We start from the raw sequence: 26995 nt of genomic DNA, 5'->3' as shown, positions 1-26995 counted from the left end.
CGAAATAGTTTACTTTAAGAACAAAGAGAAATCCAACTTCTAGTTAACTACTGGTTAATGTGCTTTTTAAAAAACTCTTTTGACTCACCTTAGTCCAAGGATGTGCCTTAATTTGAGGGAATTTGAATTCTGTGTAGTTTGGGTTCATTTCTCTAATTTGCTCCCTTGTTGGTGTCCCCAGGACCTAGATAAAGAAAGCAAGTTATTGTCGTATTTTTCTATGTACTTACAAATATAGTCTTTATGTCTTAATGTACTGGTTTTACTGGAAAAAGGAATTCCAAAGTTATAAAATACACAGCTCATTAAATAGAGCAGACTTTATAAAAAGACTTTAATTTCTAACTGACTACAGAACCCATGCTATACTACCGTATACAGACATTTATGATAATAGTAATGTTAAATCAGGCTTGTAAAAGAAAGATCACTCAAAAATATTCAAGTAAAAATCAGGCATCCTCGTTCTGTCTAGAAAAACAATCTATTGCAATGATGGCATCTGAAATGAGAGTATCTTTTATTCATTTAGTAAAGTAAGCCAAAGGTTTTATTATTAATAAACTGTTGATATTTAGGAGGCTCTTAGTCAAACACGGTCATCAATAATTCCATTCAATCACTGAATATTGAGTGTCCCTGTGTACTAGGAACTGCACTATGGTATATGAAGGATACAAAGAATAAGAGATTTCCTGCTATGATAAACTTACTTATTTGTGTGTGGAAAAAAGTATAACTATAATACAAGATGAAAATATATTGAGTACTTCATTGCCTCCAGAGCTGTATTAGGCACCAGACAAAGGAAAGTATATGGACCTGAGTGCACAAAGCAGATGATGGGAAGAAACACTAAATACTAAAATGAGTACTTTGAAGAAAGATGACATTTATTACCCATCTTTATAACTCTAGGGCCTGATATAAAACAAGTTTGTTAAAATAAAATGTTAAGCCATTTACAATTCAAGGATAGTTGTGCAGAAGGAGTAGAATGTAATGATAAGTACTTGATTTGTGGTGAATAATCAGGGCAAAGTAAGAATTTCAGGTTTTTGTTGTTGTTGTTTCTACTTCTGTAGACTTCATTAAAACTTACAAAACTTAATCAAAATTTTAAAAGTTTTATTCTTCAAAAGACACTCTTAAGAAAACAAAAGGTAAGCTAGACTGAGAAAGCATTTGCAAAACATATTCAAAGGACTTGTATCTCGAATATACAAGGACTCTCATAATTCAAAAACAGAAAGACAACACAATAAAAATGGGCAAAAGATATGGCCAGATACTTCACAGAAGACACAGAGATGGCAAATAAGCACATTAAACGACACTCAATATCACTGATCATTAGGGAAATGCTAATTAAAACTACAAGATACTACCCACTAAGGCGGCTAAAATTAAAAGGACTATGTATACAAAGTCTTGTTGAGAATGTAGAGCAAGTGAAACTCTCATCCAGTGCTGGTGGAATTGTAAAAAAGTTATACTCATCATTCCCTCTCCTAGGTAGTAAACCCAAGAGAATTAAAAGCATATGTCCATACAAAGACTTGTACACTAATGTGCATAGCATCTTTCTTGCCACTGCCAGAAAGTGGAAATAACTCAAACGTCCACAACACGGTGAATGAACAAACAGTGGTACATTAATACAATGCAATACTACTCAGTAATAATAATAATAATAAAAACATGGATGAATATTTATACTGAACAAAAGCAGATGAAAAAAGTACCTACTGTATAATTCAATTCATATGGAATTCTAGAACATTTTCTGCCTATAGTGACAGAAAGAAGATCCATGGTTATGAGGAGCTGGAGGCAAGTATTACAAAGAGGTACTAGGACATTTTTAGAGGTGATAAATATTTATAAACTTCCTTTCCTTCTTGTAGTAGAATTCCAGCTTTACAGAGAGAAGCAAGGTGTATTGAGAAGGGAAATCTCTGATCTTTGTAGCTGTAACTATCAGATATTTAAGAGTCAGGAGCTATCCATACTTAAAATATGAAAATAAAAGTTTTTATTTTTAAATAATAAAGCAAACACTTATGTTCTAAATTAGACCCTTGATGAAGGGTGTACATGTGTAACATGTACTGGGAAAAAGGGAAAAGAGTGAAAAAGAAGGGAGAGTGAACTTATGGATAATTCTACCTCCTAAATGCAACTCCACTGGATTTTTTTAAGTGCTAAAGAAAAACAACAGCAATGACTTGAAAAACCATGAGTATTTAAAATGCATACCTTCAGGGACTTCCCTGGTGGTCCAGTGGTAAAGAATCTACCTCCCAATGCAGGGGATGCAGGTTCGATCCCTGGTCAGGGAACTAGGATTCCACATGCCGCAGGGCAACTAAGCCCACGTGCCACAAACTACTACAGAGCTCACGCGCTCCGGAGCCCGAGTGCCACAACTAGAGAGAAGCCCATGTGCCACAACAAAAGATCCCACATGCCACAAAGAAGATCCCGTGTGCCACAACTAAGACCCAATGCAGCCAAATAAATAAATAAATATATTTTTTAAAAATGAAACGCATACCTTCAATGATTTTACAACCCACTAATTCCATTTTAAGGCATATACTCTAACCTAGAGAATCTCTTTATATATATATATACACACACATATATATAGTCTGTAATACATATATGTAGTCTGTAATATATATATGTAATCTGTAATAATATAATATTGCAGGCAAAAACAAAAATCCAAAAGTAGAATAACTAAATTAAATTGTGGTATAGTCATACAATGATATACTAACTAGCAATGAAAATAAATGAACTAGAGCTACACATACCTCATGGATCAATCTCATGCAGTGGTGAGTTTTCACTCAATAATGAATACATATAGTATAACTGCCTTATATAAAGTTTAAAAACAGGTAACACTAACCTATATTTTAGTTTACATAGTAAAACTAAATCAAAAGCATGGGAATATTCATTAGAAAAATCAAGTATAGATTATTTAGCTTACTAGAAAGGATGTAAGAGGAGGGACTGTGAGTGGGATGGGCATTAAGTAGTTCTTCTAATTCCAATTCTTAATATGAGTGGTACTTACATGGATATCCACTTTATTAGTATGCTTTAAACTTAATACATTTTAATATATTTTTGCATTATGATACGTTTCACAATAAACAAAATGACACTTAAGAAATGCCCACTCTCAAATCAGTGAGTATTTTTTCCGCAGTCTCCCTGTATTTATTTAATACTTTGTTAACACAAGGCATGGTCCTAACTCCCTACAAGCTGGTAAGAACGCCAAAAGAAATGAGTGTTGTATGCTATCCATTAGTAAATATATTTTTTTTTATTGTATGAACACAGCTCACATGAACTTATCAGCCATTTGGCTGACTGTCCCATATTTACACACTGTATAATTAAAAAGGCAGGATGCTCCTTGAAGTTTCAATTCTTATGTTTTTTATTATAGCCTATGAATATTCCCAGGGGAAGAAAATCTGTGAAATATACACTAAAACAGCTGAGAAACTTATGACATGTACAAAAGGTTTGCTTAACATACAAATTTTAATAATTTATTTTATGTGAAAGCAAGAAGGTATATTATATGTGTGCATATGTATACTCACTCTCATATTCTCCCTAAATCCACTAGTCCAGGGATTAGTGTCTCACAGCCACTTAGATCTAAACATTTATCCAAAATTTTATACATGAAAAATTTCAAACATGAGAAAGTTACACCTTTTCTTAAATAGTGAAAATGCCCTCATCTATACCACCTCGTTTCTATGATTAATATTTTACTATATTTGTTTCATCACATTTCCACCCCTCAATCCATATATCGATCCACCTTATTTTTTGATGCATCTGAAAGTCAGTTGCAGACACTAGTACATGTCAGCATACATATAACTAACTAAGGTTCAATATTTCTGGCATTTTCATCTAAGCATTTTTTACATACCTAGAATTCTCTTTCAATATACACCAGGTGCATGGATGTGGAAAAAAATCTTTTATCGCAATGGGAAATAATCTGCTTTGATGAACAGTTATGATATAAAAAAGATTCTTAATTATACTTCTGATTAGTGGTCAGTTTAACTGTGTTCTTTACCTTCAAAATGTGGATATTTGTGACTTTTAAGAAACTTAATTACTAACTAGTAAATGGAATCATTGATATATTCACTATCTATTATTTAAAAGCAATTAAGCAAATAAACTAGCATGTTACCACAAAGTGGCAATAGAGATCTCCCTACTCCTTTGTTACTGCCACATGACCTTGAATCACTAAGGCCATTAGATGGGGAAAGCGAAATTCCAATGTCACAGTCTGTTCTATGTTTAATTTCTCTTGCCAAATATTCAACTACTATAATAATTTTTCTATTCTTTTTCTTCTCACTTTTAAATCTTGAAAGCACATTCTCCCCAGGCTGGCTAACAGAGATGAAAAGTAGATGGGAGAGCCACTAGTCCAGGGATTAGCAAACTTTTTTTAAAGGGCCAGAGAGTAAATACCTTAGGCTTTGTGGGCCATACAGCCTCTGTCACTAGTCAGCTCTACTACTGTAGCACAAAGCAGCCATAAGTAAATAGGCAGCAGACTTAATTTGGTCCCTGGGCCCTAGTTGCTGACCTCTAATCTAGTCTAAACATTTTTAGAGATGAGAAAAACTAGAGGCCCAGAAAACAACTTTTCAGAGGTCAGAACTAATCAGAAGCAGAGCTAAAACATAATTTAAATCTCAGGACTTCTCTGGTGGTCCAGTGGTTAAGACTCCACATTCCCAATGCAGGGTTCAATCCCTGGTCAGGGAACTAGATCCCTCATGCTGCAACTAAAGATTCTGTGTGCCGCAACTAAGACCTGGTGCAGCCAAATAAATAAATAAATATTAAAAAACAAACAAACAAACAAACATAAGAAAGACAAATCTTAAAAAAAAATTTAAATCTCATCAGTGGCAAACCAATTTTAGGAGATGGTATGAAAGAATCTGTTTATTGACTTGGTTGAAGGACAAAAAATTTCAGCTTTTAATGTTGGTAGTTGTGAAAAATGTTGATGCTATTAAGCATGAAGGAATAGAGCTGGAAGAGAAAACAGTATTTAAGATATTCAAGAAGAACCTGGAGGAGTTCTCCACCAAGTGGTGGATATAAGTATATCATTTAGAAGTGAGCTTGAGGATGGAAAAACAGCTTTGGTAGTACCTGATGCACAGACGCTAGGTGGTTGTGAGAGTAAGAGGCAAAGCAGGTTGAAGAAGAGAGTGCTAAAGATGGGGACTCAAAAGACACAAATATATGGAAAAAGGGAAATTTTAAAAGGTTGAGACAGAACCCTAAGAGATTGGAACAGGTCCTACAGACGATGATACCATGGAGGACAAGGAAAGTGAACATTTAAAGGACTGAGAGGTGGGTATCTGACACAACGAGCCCAGATAAAACAAAGCCCAAAAGGTGTTCACTGATGCTGGCCATGAAGACTTCCTTTCTGACCTTGGTGAGGTCAGTCGTGAGAAGAGCAAGAAGACTATAATCATCTGAAATGAGCAAGTAAAGACAGCATACATAAGTTCTCCTTTTAAAAGGTACATCAGTGAGGGAAACGGGAGAACAAAAAGAAGAAATGTTTACTGAGTAACCAGTATTAAGAGCTCTGTGCTAGGTATATTAATTTTCTTTTCTCGCTTAAACTTTACAGATACTCTATTACCCCATTTCACACTTAAGAGAAACCTAAAGTTCACTGAGGTAAACAGACTTCTCAGAGTTACAGTATGCCAATGGTAAATATGGGATTCAATGAACGTATAGTTGACTCCCTAAAATGGTCTACCTAATATTAAGGGCAGGAACAAGAAAAGGTTTCTAAAAAATAATTTAAAGGGACTTCCCTGTGGCACAGTGGTTAAGAATCCGCCTACCAATGCAGGGGACATGGGTTGGATCCCTGGTCTGGGAAGATCCCACATGCCGTGGAGCAACTAAGCCCATGCGTCACAACTACTGAGCTTGCGCTCTAGAGCCCGCGAGCCACAACTACTGAAGTCCGCGTGCCTAGAGCCCGTGTTCTGCAACAAGAGAAGCCACCAAGATGAAAAGCACTCCCATCGCAACAAAGAGTAGCCCCTGCTCACCGCAACTAGAGAAAGCCCACGTGCAGCAACAAAGACCCAACACAGCCAAAATTAAATAAAGTTATTTAAAAAGTAATAATAATTTTTAAAAAATCACTTTCTTAAACTCCATTGGTTATACCATAAAATAAAACCTGAATTCTTCGGAGTCATGTGGAATATATTTAGATTTTATAAGATCACAAGGCTATAGTTAAAAGTTAAACAAAAAAGTTGGACTTTTCTTGACAATTAAAAAAACCCCATGATTTAAATAAAATCTACCTATATCATGGTAAAATCTAACTATATCAATTTAATAAAAGGAATATCTTGAATTGTTAATTTATGGATTATAGATCTTAGGCAACAGAAGAATAATATGAAGAAATACAGGCATCTATTTGGCTAAACAAGATCAAAAAGTATAACAAATCTCAAACTTATTTCATAAATTTTTGTAAAAATTCTTTTAATAATTGAGCAATTTTGATAAATCACTTTCAGGCTCCTTTAGCTGTAGATTTTCACTGTAAATCCCATGCTTACTCATGCTTAAGCGTATCTGCAATACCAAACATATAAGTTTAGTACCTTGTGTGTAAGTGATGTTTCACACATGTAGAATTTAGATTGGAATGTTAAATGATGGGCAAGTCCCATGGATGTGCACATTATAAGTAATTCTATTGCTTAGAATTTTAAATCTCAAGGCCTAAGTTACAGAAACCATTGTTATGGAATTGCTTTGGGTATAAATATTGTGCATACCTAGCAGGGAGCCATAACTACTTTAAGGTGGTCTAATGTAAACTAAAAGTCTTATATAACATAGTACAATTCTGCATAACCTGGCATCAGTAGTTCAATAAATGTGGAATGTCATGCAAAGGCTTGCATTATTTAAAAAAAAAAAAATTGGGCTTCCCTGGTGGCGCAGTGGTTGAGAGTCCGCCTGCCGATGCAGGGGACACGGGTTCGTGCCCCGGTCCGGGAAGATCCCACATGCCGCGGAGCGGCTAGGCCCGTGAGCCATGGCCGCTGAGCCTGCGCGTCCGGAGCCTGTGCTCCGCAACGGGAGAGGCCACAACAGTGAGAGGCCCGCATACCGAAAAAAAAAAAAAAAAAAAAAAAAAAAAAAAATTATCATGGACTTCTCCTTCTAGTCATTATTAAGTAACTGATACTAGAATTGCTCTCTAGAGTAAATAACTAGAAAACTAACTGACAAAATACTCTTTAAAGAAAAAGGTAAATATGATCCAAAAAGAAGAGTGGGGAAAAAACTGGTCAACAGGTACAGATCCAAAAATGACAGAGATGACAGAATTGACAAATAAGGACTATAAGACAGCTATTATAATGAGGAGACACATGGAGCATTAAAAAAAAACCACACAGTAATTGTACAGTTGAAAAGTATGACACGAAATGAAATGAAAATGAAATGAAAACCTCCCTGGAGGTCTAACACCACAGAAGACAATCAGTGAACTTTAAAAAACAAGAGAAAAACAAAAAATAGAAACTACCAGGCTTCCCTGGTGGCGCAGTGGTTGAGAGTCCGCCTGCCGATGCAGGGGACACGGGTTCGTGCCCCGGCCCGGGGGAATCCCACATGCCGCGGAGTGGCTGGGCCCGTGAGCTATGGCCGCTGAGCCTGCGCGTCCAGAGCCATGTTCCTCAGCAGGAGAGGCCACAACAGTGAGAGGCCCACGTACCGCAAAAAAAAAAAAAAAAAAAAAAGAAACTACCAAAGCTGAAGCATGGAGGTAAAATGGCCAGAAAAACATATGTACGTGTGTTTGGAGTCTGAGTAGGGTAATGGGGGGAAAGATGCAGAAAAACTATTTGAAGAAATAGTGGCCAACATTTTTTCAAATTTGATGAAAATCTCAGTGAAACCTAGGCAGTATAAATACAGAAAATAACATAACAAGTCACAATCAACTAATAAAAGCCACCGATAAAGGGAAAATCTTTCCCAAAACAAAGGGACACATTTTATACAGCCAACAATAAGAGTGACAGCTGACTCAGCAGAAACAATGCAAGCCAGAAGAAAACAGAGACCTTTCTAAAAAAAGAAAAAAGAAACTGGAAACCAAGAAATTCTATATCCAGTGAAAATATCCTTCAAAAGACATTATTAGGCAAACAAAAGCTAAGAGAGTTTGTCACCAGGAGATTTTCACTAAAAGAAAATACTTCAAGAAGAAAGAAAAGGATTCCAAATGGACATTCCTCTCTATACAAAGGAATAAAGACCACCAAAACTGGTAAATATGGGCTATATGTATGACATTTCCCGTTTGCTTTTAAATTGCTTTAGAAGAAAACTGTTTAAAGCAAAATAATAAAGTATTGTAGGAGTAAAAAATGTCTGACAACAAGAGCACGCAGGACAGGAAGGGAAAATGGAAATACTTTGTTGTAAGGTTCTTACTTTATATGCAAAGTGTTAAATTATTATTTGTAGTCTGTGACAGAGTAGGATGCCTATTTTCAATCTTAGAACAAACTCTAAAAAAAATGCAACATGGTGATATAGCTTAAAAAGTCAATAGGGAAAATAAAAAACACTCATTATAAGCCACAAGGTAGCAGTAAAAGAGAAGAAGAGAGAGAAAGGAACAATAAAAAGAAAACAAGTATTAAGGTGGAATACTTAAACCCAAGCATATTAATAATTGCATTGAATGTAAATGGTCTAAACGCTCCAACTAAAGGCAGAAATTATCAGACAATTTAAAAAAGAAGACCTAAGTATATACTGTCTGTAAGAAATGAACTTTAAATATAAAGACACATAGATTAAAAGTAAAAGGATGCAAAAAGGTATACCAAGCAAACACTAATCATAAGAAGGATGGAGTGCTCATTACATTAATATCAGAAAATTGTAGACTTCAGGACAAGGAAATTACACAAAAACAAAGAGGGACATTTCCTAATGATAAAAGCAATTTTAAGACTAAACTTAAAATTATTATGAATACCGTTATGTTGGTAAGAATGTAAACCGCTGGAACTCTCATACACTGCTGGTGGGAGTGAAAAATAGTGAAACTGCTTTGGAAAACAGTTTGATGATTTCTTACAAAGTTTACATACACTTATCATATAACCAGCAATTTCAGTCCTAGCTCTTTATTGAAGAGAAATGTAAACACATGTCTGCAAAAATATTTGTAAACAAACACAGAAACTTTACTCATAATAGCCAAAACAAAAAAACAAGTCAAATGCCCATCCACAAGTGAATGGATAAACAAATTGTGGTATATGCATAGAATACAACTACACATAGAACAGAATAAATAGGTAATAAAAATAAAAAGATGGATGAGTCTCAAAAACATGATGTTGAGCTAAAGAAGCCAGATATAAAAATATATATATACTATATGATTCCATTCATAGAAATTCTGGAATAGGAAAAACTAATCATCAGTGACAGAAAGCAGACCTATGGTAACCTGAAACAGAAGATGGGAGACGGCAAAGGTATACAAACAGGGTGATCAACTGTCCCAGTTTACCTGGAACTATCTTGACAAATCCCTCAGTCCTGGGCAAATTGGAACATTTGGTCACCCCATTTTTGGGGGTGATGTAAATGTTCTAAACCTTGACCAGGATAGTGGTTATATGTTTGTCAAAATTCATTAAACTGTACACTTAAAGTTGCTACGTTTTATTTTATGTAAATTAACATCTCTATGAAATTAATTTAAAAAGTAAAAAAACAGACCATTATGTAATTTGTGATGATGTTACTACCCTAAATACAACCATATGTTTATCCTTCTGTTGCTATCTTAAGGCTAGCATTAAAAGTTATCAGAGTCTGTCAAACCCTAAAATCAGAATTATTCTATATACAGTATGTTTAGTCTTTAAGACAGCAAAGGTATGAGTTAAGATGCAAAGGAATGTAAGAATGCAAAGGTTAGACATAATTGAGAGGCATTTAAAAATTTTTTTCAGCCTCCTTAAGTCACTCACTCAACAAAGTTCCTATGCTCAAGGAGCTCTAGGGCAGAGAGACTTGTACATTATAAATCAAGTTCAAATAGCCAAGATCCGTACAACAAAATAAGCACAGATAATGTGTAAGGTGAAAGTGCTAACAATGCATTGGAGTAAGGAAAAGATTCAGGAAAGGATCCTGAAAGGAGAGGCAAGAGCTAATTTTACTTAAGGAATCTAGGAAGCAAGCGAGTCAGATGCACATTCTATGCGCTCTAGGTACCAAGTGGAGAACAGCATGATCTGGATAACTGTAACAGCTGAGTGCTAACAGAAAATAAGGATTAGAAAATGGATGCATGGCAACATTAAAGGCTAAAAGGTAAACAAGTGACAGATTAGGAAGAGCAAGATTCTGAATGCATCACCATCTGCAATCAATACCACAAACGTAAAACATTTAAATAAATCAACTATCCCATTTCTACTTCTGAGTATATCTTTAAGTTTTATGTTAAGTTTCTATTAGGTTCAGAGTGTATTTCTACCTGATTTATTTCAGCTGATTTATATTTGGAAACTGAAATCATATACTTAAACTTTTTCATTTTATAGATTAAGAAAAAAGTGTTTGACGTGGACTTTATCACTTCAGACACAAAACAAGTCTTAGGATTCCCTCAAATATTAAGAGGTGGAAAAGTAATTTTTTTCCAAAACTTTTAGACTAAGGGTACACTTAAAAAATAATTATTATTCCTGGATTTCCTAAAAACTGAGTCTCCCGCAACTTAAAGGAAACAAAACTACACGTAATGTTTTACGCACTTTTCTGTAAGTATATCTCTCACACAATAAAAGGGGCGGACGTTCAAAATTATCACACCATTGGGAAGTGTGTACTCTGAGTTATCTGTTATTAGAATAAGATCTTTCCATTCATTGCAAAAAAGCATTTTTTAAGTCCATTATCCTAGAACATTATGCGGAGTAGGTGGTGGAAAGACTCAAAGTACCAGAGACTAGCCTGTCACAACCCTTTGGGGATGCTGTTCATCCCTATGATTAAATCAATCATTTCATTTGTACCCGGTCCCATCATGCTTGTTTTAACATTTTTTTCATTCATTTAGTTGCAAATTTAGCTAACACCAATAAATATCAAGTCAGGAATTATGATTTATGTCTTCAAAGAAATAAAACACAGCCAAGAATCATCTGACAAAAGCTCTGAAATACATTTCTTTCACAGCTTTGTGTTTTAATGGCTCAACACCAGAGGTCGCCAAACTTTAGCAATAGAGCTGTATGTGCAGCCTTTAAAGCAAACGTGAAATAAAAGAAATTCTATTAGAAATCTGTTACTCCTTTGCTTAAAATCCTACAGTGGCTTCCAGCTGCTTACATACTGATGTGTTCTGGCCACTGCCCACAGCTCCAGCCTTCTCTCTCCTGGTAAACTCATATTCTATCCCCACCATTCAGAACCTTAGGCTCAAACCATAAAGCAACACACAATAGACCTGACTTCACTAAGCATCCTTGTCCAAATTAGCAGGTATGTCCTCCATTCCCGTCCTTTCACTAAATGGTGAATATCTTTCCATGTTTCAAGAGTCAGCTCAAGAGTTACTTCTTCTATGAAGTCTTGCCAGATAGGATTTACCTCCAAATAGGATGCTCCTGCCTTTGTAGTCTGCTCAGACTTCTGGGATCATACCTGCCTTACTTTATTGCCCTCATTTGTTCCCTTCCTCCCCTCAATGAGTCTCTGAACTCCTTGAGGGCAAAGACCCTCGATGTTCTAGCCCACATAGTTCACTAAATCAACATGTTGTTAATGTGGTATGTACCCTGAAAGACTAAAAGGATACATGACCCAGGCTATACATAATGAATTCAATCAAAGCTTTTTAAATAAGCAGATAAAAACTGTGTAACACAGAAGCAAAAGAGATTATATGTGACATGGCTGAATAATTAAACATCTTTATTTCCTTTCTGCATAAAAGAAATGTTTATTCAAGTTGCATAACTGTCAAGTTGGTTGCCTATATCATAAATGTGACAAATTTCTCTAATTAGAAAACTAGAAAATATGTCACTGAGCTATTCTACTTCAAAATATTAGTACTCTATTGACACTGGAATCATTTCTACACATTTTCACTTCCACAGGATTGATATAAAATGCTATGTCCTCTGGTATATTCCTACAATTAACAGGCTTTCCTTTTTTAAATCCACTAGATGTAGGTAGCCAAAATACTTAACTCTCAACACACACAGATTTTATCCAGTTTCTATCTACCTCTTTCTTACAATATATGAGTGAAATTTTGGTATAAGAATTTTTTTTTTTTTTTTTGGTGGTGTATGCAATGTTTCCTTCTCAGGGTTCTCCACTGATTTCCAAAAGGCAAGGAACGCCCCCCCCACCCCGCCACCACCACTTCCCCGGCAAAAAAGTGCAGCAATACAAATCTTAAAATCCCATTAGGAACATCAGTGAAGAAAAGAGCATCAAGTTATCATGTTATTTGAACACAACTAAACAATTTGGCTTAAGTATTTTCTCAGCCTAGAGGGAATAAACTAGTACAGGAGGGTCCCTTTGTGTGTCCATGCTGTATTCCATTTAATCCTGTGCCATCTGTCACTTAACTTGATCTGAGTCCTTTGCAAAACTATGGTCAGAGTTTATTGCCTTTCTTAAAATATGGTGGAAACAGCAACACGACCTGATCAAAAGTTCTGTAGGTAGATGCCGTCACTCTTGTCTTCAAAACAAAAATCTTTCAGATATACTTCATATATTATGAAATTCACCCCTTTAAAGTATAGAACTGATTTTTTTTTAGTATATCCAGAGGTGTACAGCCATCAACTGCTATCTAATTTTAGAACATGTTCATCACCCCAAAATGAAACCCTGCACCCATGAGCAGTCACTCCCATTTCCACTCTCCCCAATTCCTGGCAACCACTAATCTACTTTCTGTCTCTACAGATCTGCTTATTCTGGACATTTCACATAAATGGAATCACATTAACATGTGGTCTTTTGTGTCTGACATTTTCTTTATCCATTCATCAACTGATGGATATTTGAAAATTTCTACTTTTTGGCTATAAATAATGTTGCTATGAACATTTATGTGTAAGTTTTTGTGTGGATAAATGTTTTCAATTCATTCCTATGAATGGAATTGCCGGGTCATATGGTAACTCTCTGTTTAGTATTTTGAGGAAGTGCCAAACCATTTTTTGTTCACACCATTTTACAATCCCTCCAGCAATGTATGAAGATTTCAATTTCTCCACATCCTTACCAATACTAGTTATTGTCTGTCTTTATTTTAGCCATCCTGATGAATGTGATGTAGTATTCACTATGGTATTGATTTTGCATTTCTCTAATGACTAACAATGTTGAGCATCTTTTTTGTGTATGTGTGCCTACTGGTCATTTGTACATCTTCTTTCGAGAAATGTTATTCGGATCCTTTACCCATTTTTCTATTGGGCTGTTTTTTATCATTGAGTTGTAAGAGTTCCTTATTCTGGATACAAGTCCTTTATCATATATATGATTTGCAAATATTTTCTCCCATTCTGTGTGCTGTCTTTTAATTTTTTGGATGGTGTCCTTTGAGACACAAATTTTTAAATTTTGATGAAGTTCAATGTATCTGTTTTTTTCTACTGTCACTTGTACTTTTTGTGCCATATCTAAAAAGTCACTGCCTAATTGAAGGTCACAAAGATTTACACCCATGTTTCTTTCTAAGAGTTTTATAGTCTTGGCTCTTATTTTGAGTTAATTTTTGTATACGGTGTAAGAGGTAGGTGTCCAACTTCATTCTTTTGCATATGGAGAGCCAGTTGCCCAAATATCATTTGTTAAAAAGACTATTGTTTCCCTGTTGAACTGCCCTTGTCAAAGGTCAACGGACCATAAATGTAAAGGTTTATTTCTAGGCTCTCAATTCTACTCCATTGATCTACATGCCTACACTCATGTCAGTACTATACTTCCCCCAACCCTTTCTTGAGGTTGAACTGACAAATAAAATTGTAAGACATATAAAACGTACACAGTGGTGATTTTATATACATATAAAGGATTTCCACCATCTAGTTAATTAACATATTCATCACCTCACACTTTCTTCCCTTCCTTCCCTCCTTCCTTCTTTTGGTGAGAACATTTAATAGTGTTATCAACTATAGCCACCATGTTTTACATCAGATCCTCAGACCTTATTCATCTTATAAAGTCTGTCCTCTTTTACCAACCTCTCCTCATTTCCTCCACCTCCCTAAGCCCCTGGTAACCACTTTCCTACTCTCTGTTTCTATGACGACTTCTTTCTTTTCTTTTTAGATTCTACATACATGGAATACCATGCAGTAGTTGTCTTTCTCTCTCTGGCTTATTTCATTTAGCACAATGCCCTAAGGTCCATCCATGTTGTCACAAATGGCAGGATTTCCTTCTTTCTTGTGGCTATAATATTCCATTGTATATGCACTGTCTTAATTGCTGCAGCTGTATAATAAGTTTCAAAAATGGGAAGTATGACTTTACTCTTTTTTTTAAAGATTGTTTTGACTCTCATTTTTTCTTCCTGAATAAAATTTTATATTTGGCAACAAGTACCCTCCTTCCCCCTGAAAAAGGTAATTACTGTTTTGATTATGCAAATTATTCAACATAAAGTAAAAAAGTCATTCTTGGTTAATACATATTCACAGGAGTCAAAGGCCTTTTTTTTTTCTAGGTGGATCTCAGCCATAGTGGTATGCTCAAGGTAGGAGTACAAAACAGAAAAGGGGCTAGGGGTGGGATTAGAATCTCTTGGGTTTAAAAAAAAAAAAAACAACTCACTGTATTTCCCAAACTTTTAAAAATCACACTCCACTTGGAGACACGTAAACATTTTATACACACATCACCCAGCTCTTGCTTCTTTTGAGAATCACTAACACTATAGTTCTTCATAGCACCATAAGCCAAGATTTTCATGTTTTCCTATTATATATGTATCAATAAAATAAAAATTATGTTTTATGAATATGAAATATCAATCAGTATGCTTTTAACAAAATAAATGCCCCTTTACAAGATTCCAGTGTTTCTTTATATTGGACCCTGAAATTAAGCAAACACACCAAAGAACTCAAAATGCAACCATGTGGAAGAATCTGCAGTTGATACGTGAAGTGTATTATATCCCACAAAGAGTAATTCTGTGCATGGTCTTCTGAGTCGGGTTGTAAAATATAACTATCAGTACAACAGTTTTGAGGTCACAACGTCATGAAACTTAGGTCTGTGTGAAAAAAGTTTCTTTGAATAAATAAAACATATCCTGGCAACTTAGTAAATCATTTTATACTGCTTGTTTTGGGGAAATTAAAGATTTCAAATGGATGTCATTATTCTCAAGTCAAAAGCTAAACTAGACCACATTGCCAGAAAACGACTTCTCTGTGCCTGGGCACACTTACATATAAGTGCACAGAGATTTAACCAAGTATTAGTATTACTGTAGAGTCAGTAAAATTTCATAGTAGTTACTTAAAACTTGATGTTTCTTCTGGTCTATGTACAACATATTAATGTAAAGATGTAGTTGAGGAGTTTTACATTAAAATGATTATTCTAATACTCATTTACTCATTCACTTATTTTTATTTTTATTTTATTTTGTTTTATTATTTATTTATTTATTTATTTTTGCGGTACGCAGGCCTCTCACTGTTGTGGCCTCTCCCGTTGCAGAGCACAGGCTCTGGATGCGCAGGCTCAGTGGCCATGGCTCACGGGCCTAGCTGCTCCGTGGCATGTGGGATCTTCCCGGACAGGGGCATGAACCCGTGTCCCCTGCATCGGCAGGCGGACTCTCAACCACTGCCCCACCAGGGAAGCCCTCATTCACTTATTTTTAAAACGTTGACATTATGTACATAATATTTATACTGCAGGTGGTTACTATAAATTGTAACCATAGTTCCTTGTACTAGTATAGGGATATTTAAGCTAGGGATTCTGGATGAGCTTCAGAAAGTCCAAAGTTCACCTGATATCATAAGCAAAACTCTGGCATGACTGCATTTTTCTGGGGGAGAGTCCATTGCTATGAACAGATTTTCAAAGAGGTCCATGATCCAAAAGCTACTAAAAGTTGCTGCTCTAGTCAGTAATAAACATAGAAAAATTTAAACAAATAATACAAGGAAAAAAGCAATAAATTTTTTTTATATACTGCATACTATATTGATATATTACAAGTAAAAATCTGTACCACAATGTGTAATGGGATGTGCTTACTTGTTCCGGAGAGTGGAAAAAGGAGAGAGAACTAAGTTTAATGTGCTGTCCCTGCAGTCTGTTAACAACACAAGAGCTCTATAATACGACAGCACAAGAAATATCACCAGGTAACATATGATTAAGCTCCAAATGCATGCTAGCAAAGATACGTCAGGGATCTGTCAAAAAACTTAGGAAAAAAAGTATTTTATACTTATTAAATTCTGATTTAGTTAATATCTGAGACCTCTGTCTGAAAGACTGTTTAATGGTGAAAATGTTAAGCCAGGAGAGAGTGCACACACAGGTGCTAAACAACTCATAATACGGAGATAACTGAAAGCTAAACTATTTGATAAACAAAGATGATGAAAATGACACTGAGCTGTACTTGAAAGCAAGGAATCCACTATTACAACCTTGATTGCTTTAGATGAAGCACAACTAAATCTAGTCCAAAGACATCACAAACTGATTTTGTATATTCATTACAATAAGATTTAAGGGCTGTTTCCTTTATTTTGTGGTCACACTTTGAAAATACTAAATTAATGGGTTCGAGACAAGTTGACATTAAGTATCATATTATTTTCCCCAGAGCTACAAAATACCATGAATAGAGGACAACAATTTAGCTAAAGATGAATCAGACAGGATTTCCCTACCACCCAACCCCTCCCAGATAACAGTAGTGGTGGTACTCATCTTTGTCATTATGATCTTTCTAGGATTAAGGTAAGGATTAAATATGGTAATATATGTAAAGTGCTTAGCCCAGTGCCTGGTGCAGAGGAAGTTCTCATTGAGTGGTAGCTTTTATAATTAGCAGTATTTTACCAATATTTGAAAATGTAGACTTCTGAGGGGCCAGATAATCACTGATCTATTTGTCTATAAATTATACTGCAAAGAGCCATCAGTCAAACTGGAAGACCAGGAAAACAATGATTTAGACAGACATTTGTAATAAAATGCAGCTCTCTTAACTCTATGTAAATGTTTTTATTTGTTTCCTAACAAAAGATTCTGGCACAAAACAACTGAAAACATCAATTTTTTTCATAGTTTCTGGGATTTCAAAAAGCTGATTGTTTAAAAAAAAAATCAACATCACAGAACAGTAAAAAGTGAAAATCCTCTTTTTTCCCTCTCTCTCCTTAATCCCACTCTCCACTGCTAAATCTTTTTCTATTGATAGGCATCACAAGAAATGAAGTCCACTTACTTAGCTATAATAATATAATCAAAAGATTATTTGGATCTGTTTTTTACTTTCAAATTTCTAAAATTTCTGCTAGAGATAAGATTTTACTAGTTCTTACCTGTGTAAAGTTCTTACCTGTGTAAATATCTAAATTGAATAATTATTGCTAAGAGAAAATTAAACCAATAGCTTAGTAAAGTTGTTTTAAAAGGGAAATTATGTAATTTTAATTGCCTTATAACAAATTATTTAAGTATGTTTTGCACCCCAATGTTCATATCAGCACTATTTACAACAGCCAAGACATGGAAGCAACCTTGGCTATTTACAACAGCCAAGACATGGAATCAACAGAAGAATGGATAAAAAAGATGTGGAAGATATGGTGTACGTATATACACAAGCACAAAACAGAATACTACTCAGCCATAAAAGGAATGAAATAGTGCCATTTGCAGCAACATGGATGGACCTAGAGATTATCGTACTAAGTGAAGTAAGTCAAAAAGATAAAGACAAATACCATATGATATCACTTATATGTGAAATCTAAAATATGACACAAATGAACTTATTTACGAACAGAAACAGACTCACCGACACAGAAAACAAACTTATGGTTACCAAAGGGGTAAGGTTATCAATGGGGGAGGGATAAATTAGGAGTCTGGGATTAGCAGATACGAACTACTATATATAAAATAGATAAACAAGGTCCTACTGTATAGCACAGGGAACTATATTCAATATCCTGTAATAACTGTAATGGAAAAGAACATGAAAGAATATGCATAAATATGTATACCTGAATCACTTTGCCGTACACCAGAAACTAACACAATGTTGTAAATCAACTATAAAAATAAAAAATTTTAAAAAAAGATCTACATGTTTAATGTCATGTTTTTCTAAAAGAGATATATCCAAATTTAAAAGGCTAGTTACTACAGTTATGAAAGCTATAGAGAAATTCTATCATCTAGAGGTGGACTCTACTTCTGCCTTTAAAACTCTTCCTTTAGAAAGAAATGGTCAAATTATTACAAAGCATAAGTAAATGTTTATGGAATAAATCAAAGTATATCTCTAGGAACATTAATACATTTAAAATTTGAAATTCTACAAAATGGTTGGTTTCTTTCAAATATTAAGTTCTGTGATACTTTAATCCAAAAATTCAACTCTGGACTGAAGCCTGCCTTTCCTTACTTGAAATTTACATTTTAAAATTTGGAGGGGGAAAAGACCTACAGCATTCCCAGGTCCAGAATTTGCTAGACTGCTTCAACTTCAATCCATCTGGGGAATTTTGGGGACATCTGTCATTTATATAAGGAAGTTAATGATCAAATCTTTGAGGAGCTAAATATGGAATTTCTTTTCAAAAGCAATAGTTTATCACTTTATATTATTCTTTTCAGAATCAATTATGTAATGCAGAATAGAATCTACAATAGAATCTATGCAGTCATTAAAAAAATCACTTAGTCAACATACACTTCTTCACATGAGAAATACATTTATTTAGTAAAAAAAAAAAAGTCTACAAAACAGATGGCACTTTTGTTTTAACACACATATGCATAGAAAAGTGTATAAAAATAGTCACAGAAGTTATTCTTCATGATGTACCAGAACAGAAAGTGATTACTTTTGTTCTCTTCTTTGTATTTGTGTCTGGGTATATTTTCTGCATTAAGCATATAAAATTATAGCATATATAATTATAAAAAAGTAATCATATTAAAAAATACTACCTTTTCCAAGTCTTCAAAAGACTCTTTAACCCCACTGCTATGACTTATGGCAGAGGTGCCAAAGGACAATGTTATATCACTGAACCTATGGTTTGTGAAATTCCTGACAGATGTTCTCCCAAAATGTTTTGTTTTTATCCAGGTATCTGAAACCACATCAAATATTTTTTGAGGGTATTTTAACTAGTACGTTAAGGAAGAATTTAAGAAAAAAAATCTTATTATCTGAGAAGTCCCAAACAGAATCTCTCTGTTTACAAATGCTTTGACAATCCAAGCACTTTTTGATACTCAGAGATTAACTGGCATAATGAGATTCTGATCTGATAATCCTATGTATGAAATCAACTTCAGAAAGCTAAGTGTTTTTCATGCTTAAAAATGATTTCTCATGACTTTCAATTCCATTTTGCCTTATACTTTTAACTTACTCTGAAGATGTATTTTAATTTTATTCTAAATATTTTTTAAAAGCCTTATTTGAGGATAAGTAGGGAGGTTAAGGTTAAGCTAAGTTAGCTCAGTTTAAATAATACTCTGTGTTACTCATTCTGTAAATTATTGGTATGGACGTCCAAGCCAATAAAATTTAATAAACAACAACAATCACACTAACTTTTCTTATTAATTCCCAGGTAATTCCAAATTCATGAATGAACAATCATCTAGTAGATTAATTCAATTTAAATGCTTACTGAAAACTATTTTGGTGTCCTTGGATATTAAAACACAACAATAAAAGAAAGTCCCTGCTCAGAAAGTTTCTAAAATAATTAGGTAATTCTACCATTTATAATTTATGAAGTTTGCTGTATGATTGTTCACTTTTTGCATAACTCAAAATCAGAGAGAAGAGTACCTATTGTACTGGGGGCAGGGGTGTGGGGGGCTGCGTCAGCTACCTCCAGTTACTCCAGAGGAATACCCATGAGGCTTTCAAGAGAGAAAATGGAAAGAGCAGAAAGGAACAGTAACATAGATTCCCTAGTTACCGAAAGGACTAAGGGTGCATGACTAACATCTCAAAAAAGCTGAGACTTGAGTTGGGCAACCGTGAGACCACTTTTCACGGAAAACTGAAATCTATTCTTGAAGTCCTGATTAGCAGAAATGACAATATTTGCTTAAAATATAAAATGTCTTAATACATTTAACTTTGAAAGCTAACCTATACAACTCTTTTCTGACATACAACTTAGATCAGGCAAACTGGAACAGTTATATCAGAATTAGTTTAAGAGTTCTTATTTCAATGAAACATCACAGATATTCAATATGTAAAGTACAGACAGGGTCAACAAGACTTAGAGCTAACTTAAACACACAAAATCCCTACAAAGTTTATTAACCTCCATGCAATAAGATTTAGAGCTATACTATACACACATACACACCCCCCCCAATACAATGTCTATTAATTAACCTTAGTGTAATGTATAACTTTAGGTCACCAAATGGGTGGTAAACTAATACTAATATATCATTTATCCTGGGTAGTATTGCTTAAAACTGTAAAAGGGACTGAGAAGCTTGATATCCCAAACTGCCCTGGGATGTTAACTCCATTATATCATCTTCAAAACATCTATAGAAAGTGATCTTGGAACTTCAGTAGGTGATGACTATATATAAATGCAAGATGACAAGATAACATATAAATGAAAAGAGTGTTTTGTTTTAGAGATGGCCTACTACAACAAATTAATCACGGACAAACTTGCAACAAATAAGCCCTAAATAAAAATGAAGTCTTAAACCATCAATAACAAATTGACAGTTTCTACTAAAATTAAATAAGCACAGACCAATATTAGTAGAAAACTGAATTACAAGGACTGACAAAAAGTGGTGAAATAAGCTCTGGACTTAAAGGTTTGTAAGATATGAGATATAGGATTTATCACAGATATTCAGTTTAGTTTCCTAAGCAATTTCATTTGTGTCCTGTATGAATTCATTAAAATTAATGACAAAGAATAAACCATCACACAGTTCTAAACTATAATCAGTAGAGAAATGACGCAGTTCTAATAAGCTAAACATATATGACAAATAGAATGTCAATACGCCAGGAGAATTGTAGTATGGTAAACTCAAGTACATCAACTGAAAGCCTGGGAACAGAAGAAATGCTGAATGGTTGTACTGACTAAGGGTCAGCAAACTATGGCCCAATCTCTGTTTATGTAGGAAGGGCCCAGGAACTAAGAATTGATTTTACAGATAAACATTTGCAATCAATTTGATGATACGAAACACTGACTTTGAACCCCAATTAAGAGAAATGTTAAAGCCCCCTCAAAAGAAATCCATTCCTCTAATTAGTAGACTTGAATTTCATCAATGAAAAATTTGTGGAAATTTTTTTGTTATATTGAGTTGGCCATAAAGTTTGTTCGGTTTTAAGTACAAATAAAAGACACATTTTTCATTTTCACAAAGAACTTTACTGAACAACGTGTTCAGTAACTGAACAAACTTTTTGCCCAATCCAATATATCTCAGACATCCCTAAGTTTCATTTTAGCCCATGAAGCCTAAAATGTTTTATCTAGCCCTTTATAGAAAGTTTGCCAACTCCTGTATTAGAATACTAATTTGAATAATAATGAAGAATACATAGGCTTTTAGGAAACAAGGAAATCAAACTAGCTGAACTTAGATCTGAGTGTAGTGTGGGAATCAGGAATGAAGTAGATCTGTTTAAGTAAGTTTAAAGCTTCAATTTGAAACTAAAAGATGGTTACTAAAAAAAGACAGCAAAATACCAGTGATCTCAAGTGCAAATCATAAGAAATTATATAGATAGTAAGGAAGATTCTTGATCACACATGGGTGTTTTCAACCACACTTGTACACACTGATACCTAGCAAAATCATTTTATCAAAAGTAACATATTCTTATAAATGAAGCACAAGGATTTTAAAATAACTTAATCACTGTCCTGTGTATAACTAGAAAAAGCTACTGAGAACCAACAAGGACCTACTGAATAGCACAGGTAACCCTGCTCAATACTCTGTAATAACCTAAATGGGAAAAGATTTAGAAAAATAGATAATGTATATGTAAAACTGAATCACGTTGCTGTACACTTGAAACTAACACAACACTGTGAATCAACTATACCCCAATATAAAATACAAAATTTTTTAAACAAACAAACAAATAAATAAAAAAGCTGCTGAGGATCAGCACAATAAAAACTAAATTCAAGCTGTCCAGATACAAAACAGGCTGCATTCCAAAGTAGCAATCTGATGCTGGAAGTATTCAAGAAAACACTGAAAAATCATCTGTCAGGAATGTAACTAAGAAGGTTCTTTCATTGGATGGAGAATTGGACTACATAACCTCTAAGGAGATTTTCAATTTTCCACTGCTGTGAAACATTTGGAAAATCAAGAATAAAGCCTACTAGACAGTAGGTGGTGTTGCTTTGGACAAACTATAACCTTAGAATCAACCAATCTAGTGGTCTAAATACAGAGACACTAGATATTACTAAAGGGGGGGTGAGAACTTTTAAGATCTCAAATATTAAAAACTTTAAAATGTCAGTGCTGCTGTTCTTAAGAGACAGTATGAATTCCAAAATAATAATACTTTGGGGCTTCCCTGGTGGCGCAGTGGTTGAGAGTCCGCCTGCCAATGCAGGGGACACGGGTTCGTGCCCCGGTCTGGGAGGATCCCACGTGCCGCGGAGCGGCTGGGCCCGTGAGCCATGGCCGCTGAGCCTGCGCGTCCGGAGCCTGTGCTCCGCAATGGGAGAGGCCACAACAGTGAGAGGCCCGCGTACCGCAAAAAAAAAAAAAAAAAAAAAAAAAAAAAAAAAAAAATAATAATACTTTGGATCTGATGTCATTAATAAAGGTGTTGACAGACCTAATAAATAAAATTATAAGTAAATTTATAAGTAAAAACGTCCTTAAATTATAAGTAAAAATTCTGCTTCTATCAAGTGGTCTAGTCATACATACTCACTTTTTCATTTTATAAACATTTAAATATTGACTAAATACAAGCATCTCCTATGTGCTCAGCAGAGTATTATGAGCAGAGAGCACATGGTGAGCAAAAATAGACATAGCTTGGGTTTTTATTCAGTTTATATACATTTTAGTGATCTATTGCTTTTAAGTACTTTAAATAACAGATATATCCCTTTCTTGCATCAGATGGCCAAAATAGCTTTTCTAGTATCACATAACAAAAGAATAACTCAATTAGAAAGCAAAAGCTGGGTTCTTATACTTCTTCCACAGCTGAACTTGCTATGTGATCTTAGATCACATTCTCCATTTCCTCAGTTTTTCATGAGTGTGTGAGAGATATGGATTCTTAGAGAACAGCAATAAGATTCCTTCCAGTTCAAAAATTCTGATCCAATCTTCTCACCTTGATTATTTCTACCAATTGATCCACACCACTGTCCCCTGGAAATATTGGTTGTCCTAGCAACAGCTCAGCCAACACACAGCCTGCAGACCATACATCTGAAGAGAAAAGAAAACAAAAGCTTATTAATACTCTGTAGCTTAAGTTGCATTAAACTGTATACATTTTCTAATTTTACTTTGGTCAGAGAAATATCACAAGGAAAAGACTGTATAATCCAAAACATAGGGAAAAAAGTCATCAAACTATCCTTAATGCATTTTAAAATTCTGTTAAACTTACTAAACAGGAAACAGGACAATAAGAATATTCTAATAAAGGGTAATATCTATTTAATTATCAAATACCAGATGTTCAAGTCTACAACAACCAACATAGGGATTATAGAATGAAAACATAGCACATGATTATTTACTTATTATACTTAAAAATAAGTCAAAGTGATACAATCTCTTCACTTTGGCAGGTACTGATACAGAGTAGCAGAAAGCAAGGGTTTAATCTGCTATATACAGGGTTGTAAGCCAATGGAAATTTCTGAGAAAAAAATTTTAATACTTTAAATGGTTAACTTTTGTCTTGTAATATGACTGACAGAAAAATGTGCTTAAATATATGAATATTTTAAAATGTAAAGATAGAAGAATACATTTTATTTTACAAATTACAAAATATAATTCATTTTTAAGTCAAAGCAGAAACCTCAATCTTGAGAGAAAACTTTAAAAAATAATTTAACTAATAAATTTTAATAATTTATAAATAAATTTAAAAAAATAAAGCGTACATCCTGGCTTACCCATGATAGTCCTGGTCTAGATGACTGTCCTGGGATAATTATGAAGAGCATCCCCTTTCTCTCTTAAAAGTATTACCAAATGAAAAGATAAATTATATGGGCACTCTATTTAGAGCCCACTACCTAAGACTTCCTGCAAGAAAAAGCTAATTTTCAGTTTCTGGATTCCTGGGTTTTGTATGAATCATCAAACAAGTGTTTTAGGGAGATGAACATAAATCATTGCTGGGCTTTCCATCTACCAGTAGGGAAGGAGAAGAACGGTGAATGGCATGGGGACAACAAATAATTTAATCAGTCTGATGTGGTAAGATGCACTAACAAGAGGAATTGGAAACTAACACAACATTGTTAAGTCAACTATATTGCAATATAAAATAAAAATTAAATTTAAAAAAAAAAGAGGAATTGGAACTCCCTGATCCAATGACTACATTTTACTGGCTTGGAAAAATAATGACAGAAAATTCATTTAAGAAATTCAAGTTGATTTTGTCCAGCTACTCTTTCACTTTTAATACCATTGTTAAAAATATTTCCAAAATATATTTGTATTAGAACACTTTTAAATATATTTATCTTTGTTTATTTATAAATCTTCCAGAGTCTTAAGAAGCAAGTATCCTAAATCTAAAAGGGAAAGCCAAATCTAGGCTTGTTAGGGTTCAAAAGGTCCCAGCTGAATCAGTGGCCTATGGTGAGTCTTACGCCTGAACGTCAGAATCTGGTTTTAGTCATGCAAAGGAGGCTACTGGAAAGCAGGTACTCATAATATCCAGAAAATTGATTCCTAGTAGAGGAAACAGATTACACTGGCCCTTTTTTTGTGAGAAGTATTCCCAAAGAACTGCTAGGCACATGGACATTTATAGAAGTAATATACTCTTAAGAGGGTTAAAGGTTTATGTTAAACATGCCTTAATATGTCAGATAATATGATCATGACTTTTTTAAAAGAAGCAAACCAGGACTTCCCTGGAGGCGCAGTGGTTAAGAAACTGCCTGTCAATGCAGGGGACATGGGTTCGAACCCTGGGCCAGGAAGATCCCACATGCCACGGAGCAACTAAGCCTGTGCACCACAACTACTGAGACTGCGCTCTAGAGCCCACGAGCCACAACTACTGAGCCCACGTGCTGCAACTGCTGAAGCCTGCGTGCCAAGCCCATGCTCCACAACAAGAGAAGCCACCGCAATGATAAGCACATGCACTGCAACGAAGAGTAGCCCCCACTCGCTCCAACTAAAGAAAGCCCGCATGCAGCAATGAAGACCTAATGCAGCCAAAAATAAAATAAATTAATTAAAAATAAATAAATAAAAGAGGCAAACCGCATTTATTTTTTGTTTGTTTGTTTGGTATTTGTATGCTTTTGGACTAAGGAATTCTCTTCAGAAGCAATATAACAATAAAATAAAGTTGACCTCCACCTGCATGCCGCCCTAAGGTTGCTCCTTTCTTAGCTTCCTATTCATGTCCAACTGATCATACTCTGCTGTATGTGCACTACTACTAGTGGGCTAAAATGAGGTAGACGAGGAGGTCAATGAAGAATGAAGCAAACTGTCTCTATTCAATTCCTTCTATCATTAAAGATCTTTTGTGACAAATTCTACAGAATTGGTGGGTTTATCCAAACTACTAATGAAAAAATCAGATTGTTCCTTTCGAGCAGACTTAAATAACCAACTGAGACAGCACAGCAGGAGTGTCAGTAATATGGTCATCCTACCACTTTAATCATAAACTTAATTGATGCAAATTCTCCAACTGGCGATCAAGCTCAGAAGGGAATATTTCAGGGGAATTTTTTTTTTTTTAGTGAAGAAAAGGTATACTTCGAATTTATTTAAAATTTTAAGTTAAAAATAACTGTAATCCTAAAGAAATCACACAATCACAAAGGAGTAGCTTATAATACAAGAAACGAAAAAGTAGAATAGTAAATATATCTTAAATTCTATATATTTTTGCATATCAATCTTTAAGAAGAAATATATTTCAAGGCATATTTATATTTAAGAACAGATTAGTAATACTAAATTACTAAAAACAAGATGTAATAAATAATTACAAGCCATTATATTCAGGTCCATTACTTACCTATACTAGAGGTATAATCAGTGGCTCCAAAGATCAACTCTGGTGCCCTATAGTACCGAGAACAGATATACGAAACATTGGGTTCTCCTCGGACCAGCTGCTTTGCACTAATAAAAAAATCAAAAGCAGAAATTCTTTAAATTAAATCTAAACCGTATCATTGCTATCGTAAACTGCTATCATTCCCAACACAATGTTTATCTAAGATTCCCATAATTCCAATCATGCAATATATAAGAAAAAGAAAACATGAACCATAACTATGTCTGACAAAACAAACTTATAATTTTAACATAC

General features: G+C 34.5%; 1 protein-coding gene across 2 annotated transcripts in view; it reads right to left on the bottom strand.

Annotated features, from left to right (window-relative positions):
* Positions 1 to 26995, bottom strand: part of GSK3B (glycogen synthase kinase 3 beta) — a 200276-nt gene that overhangs the window by 41448 nt on the left and 131833 nt on the right. For both annotated transcript variants that reach the window (XM_079704208.1, XM_079704209.1), the window contains exons 6-8: positions 26699 to 26805; positions 23795 to 23892; positions 89 to 184 (exon numbers count right to left, since the gene is read on the bottom strand). In XM_079704208.1, the coding sequence (XP_079560334.1) occupies positions 89 to 184; positions 23795 to 23892; positions 26699 to 26805 (301 nt within the window). The remainder of the gene's footprint in view (positions 1 to 88; positions 185 to 23794; positions 23893 to 26698; positions 26806 to 26995) is intronic.

This window comes from Hyperoodon ampullatus (assembly GCF_949752795.1).
Source record: "Hyperoodon ampullatus genome assembly, chromosome: 5".
Classification (NCBI taxonomy): Eukaryota; Metazoa; Chordata; class Mammalia; order Artiodactyla; family Ziphiidae; genus Hyperoodon; species Hyperoodon ampullatus.
Note: the sequence above shows the minus strand (reverse complement) of the source record. Positions and strands in the feature narration are given on the sequence as shown.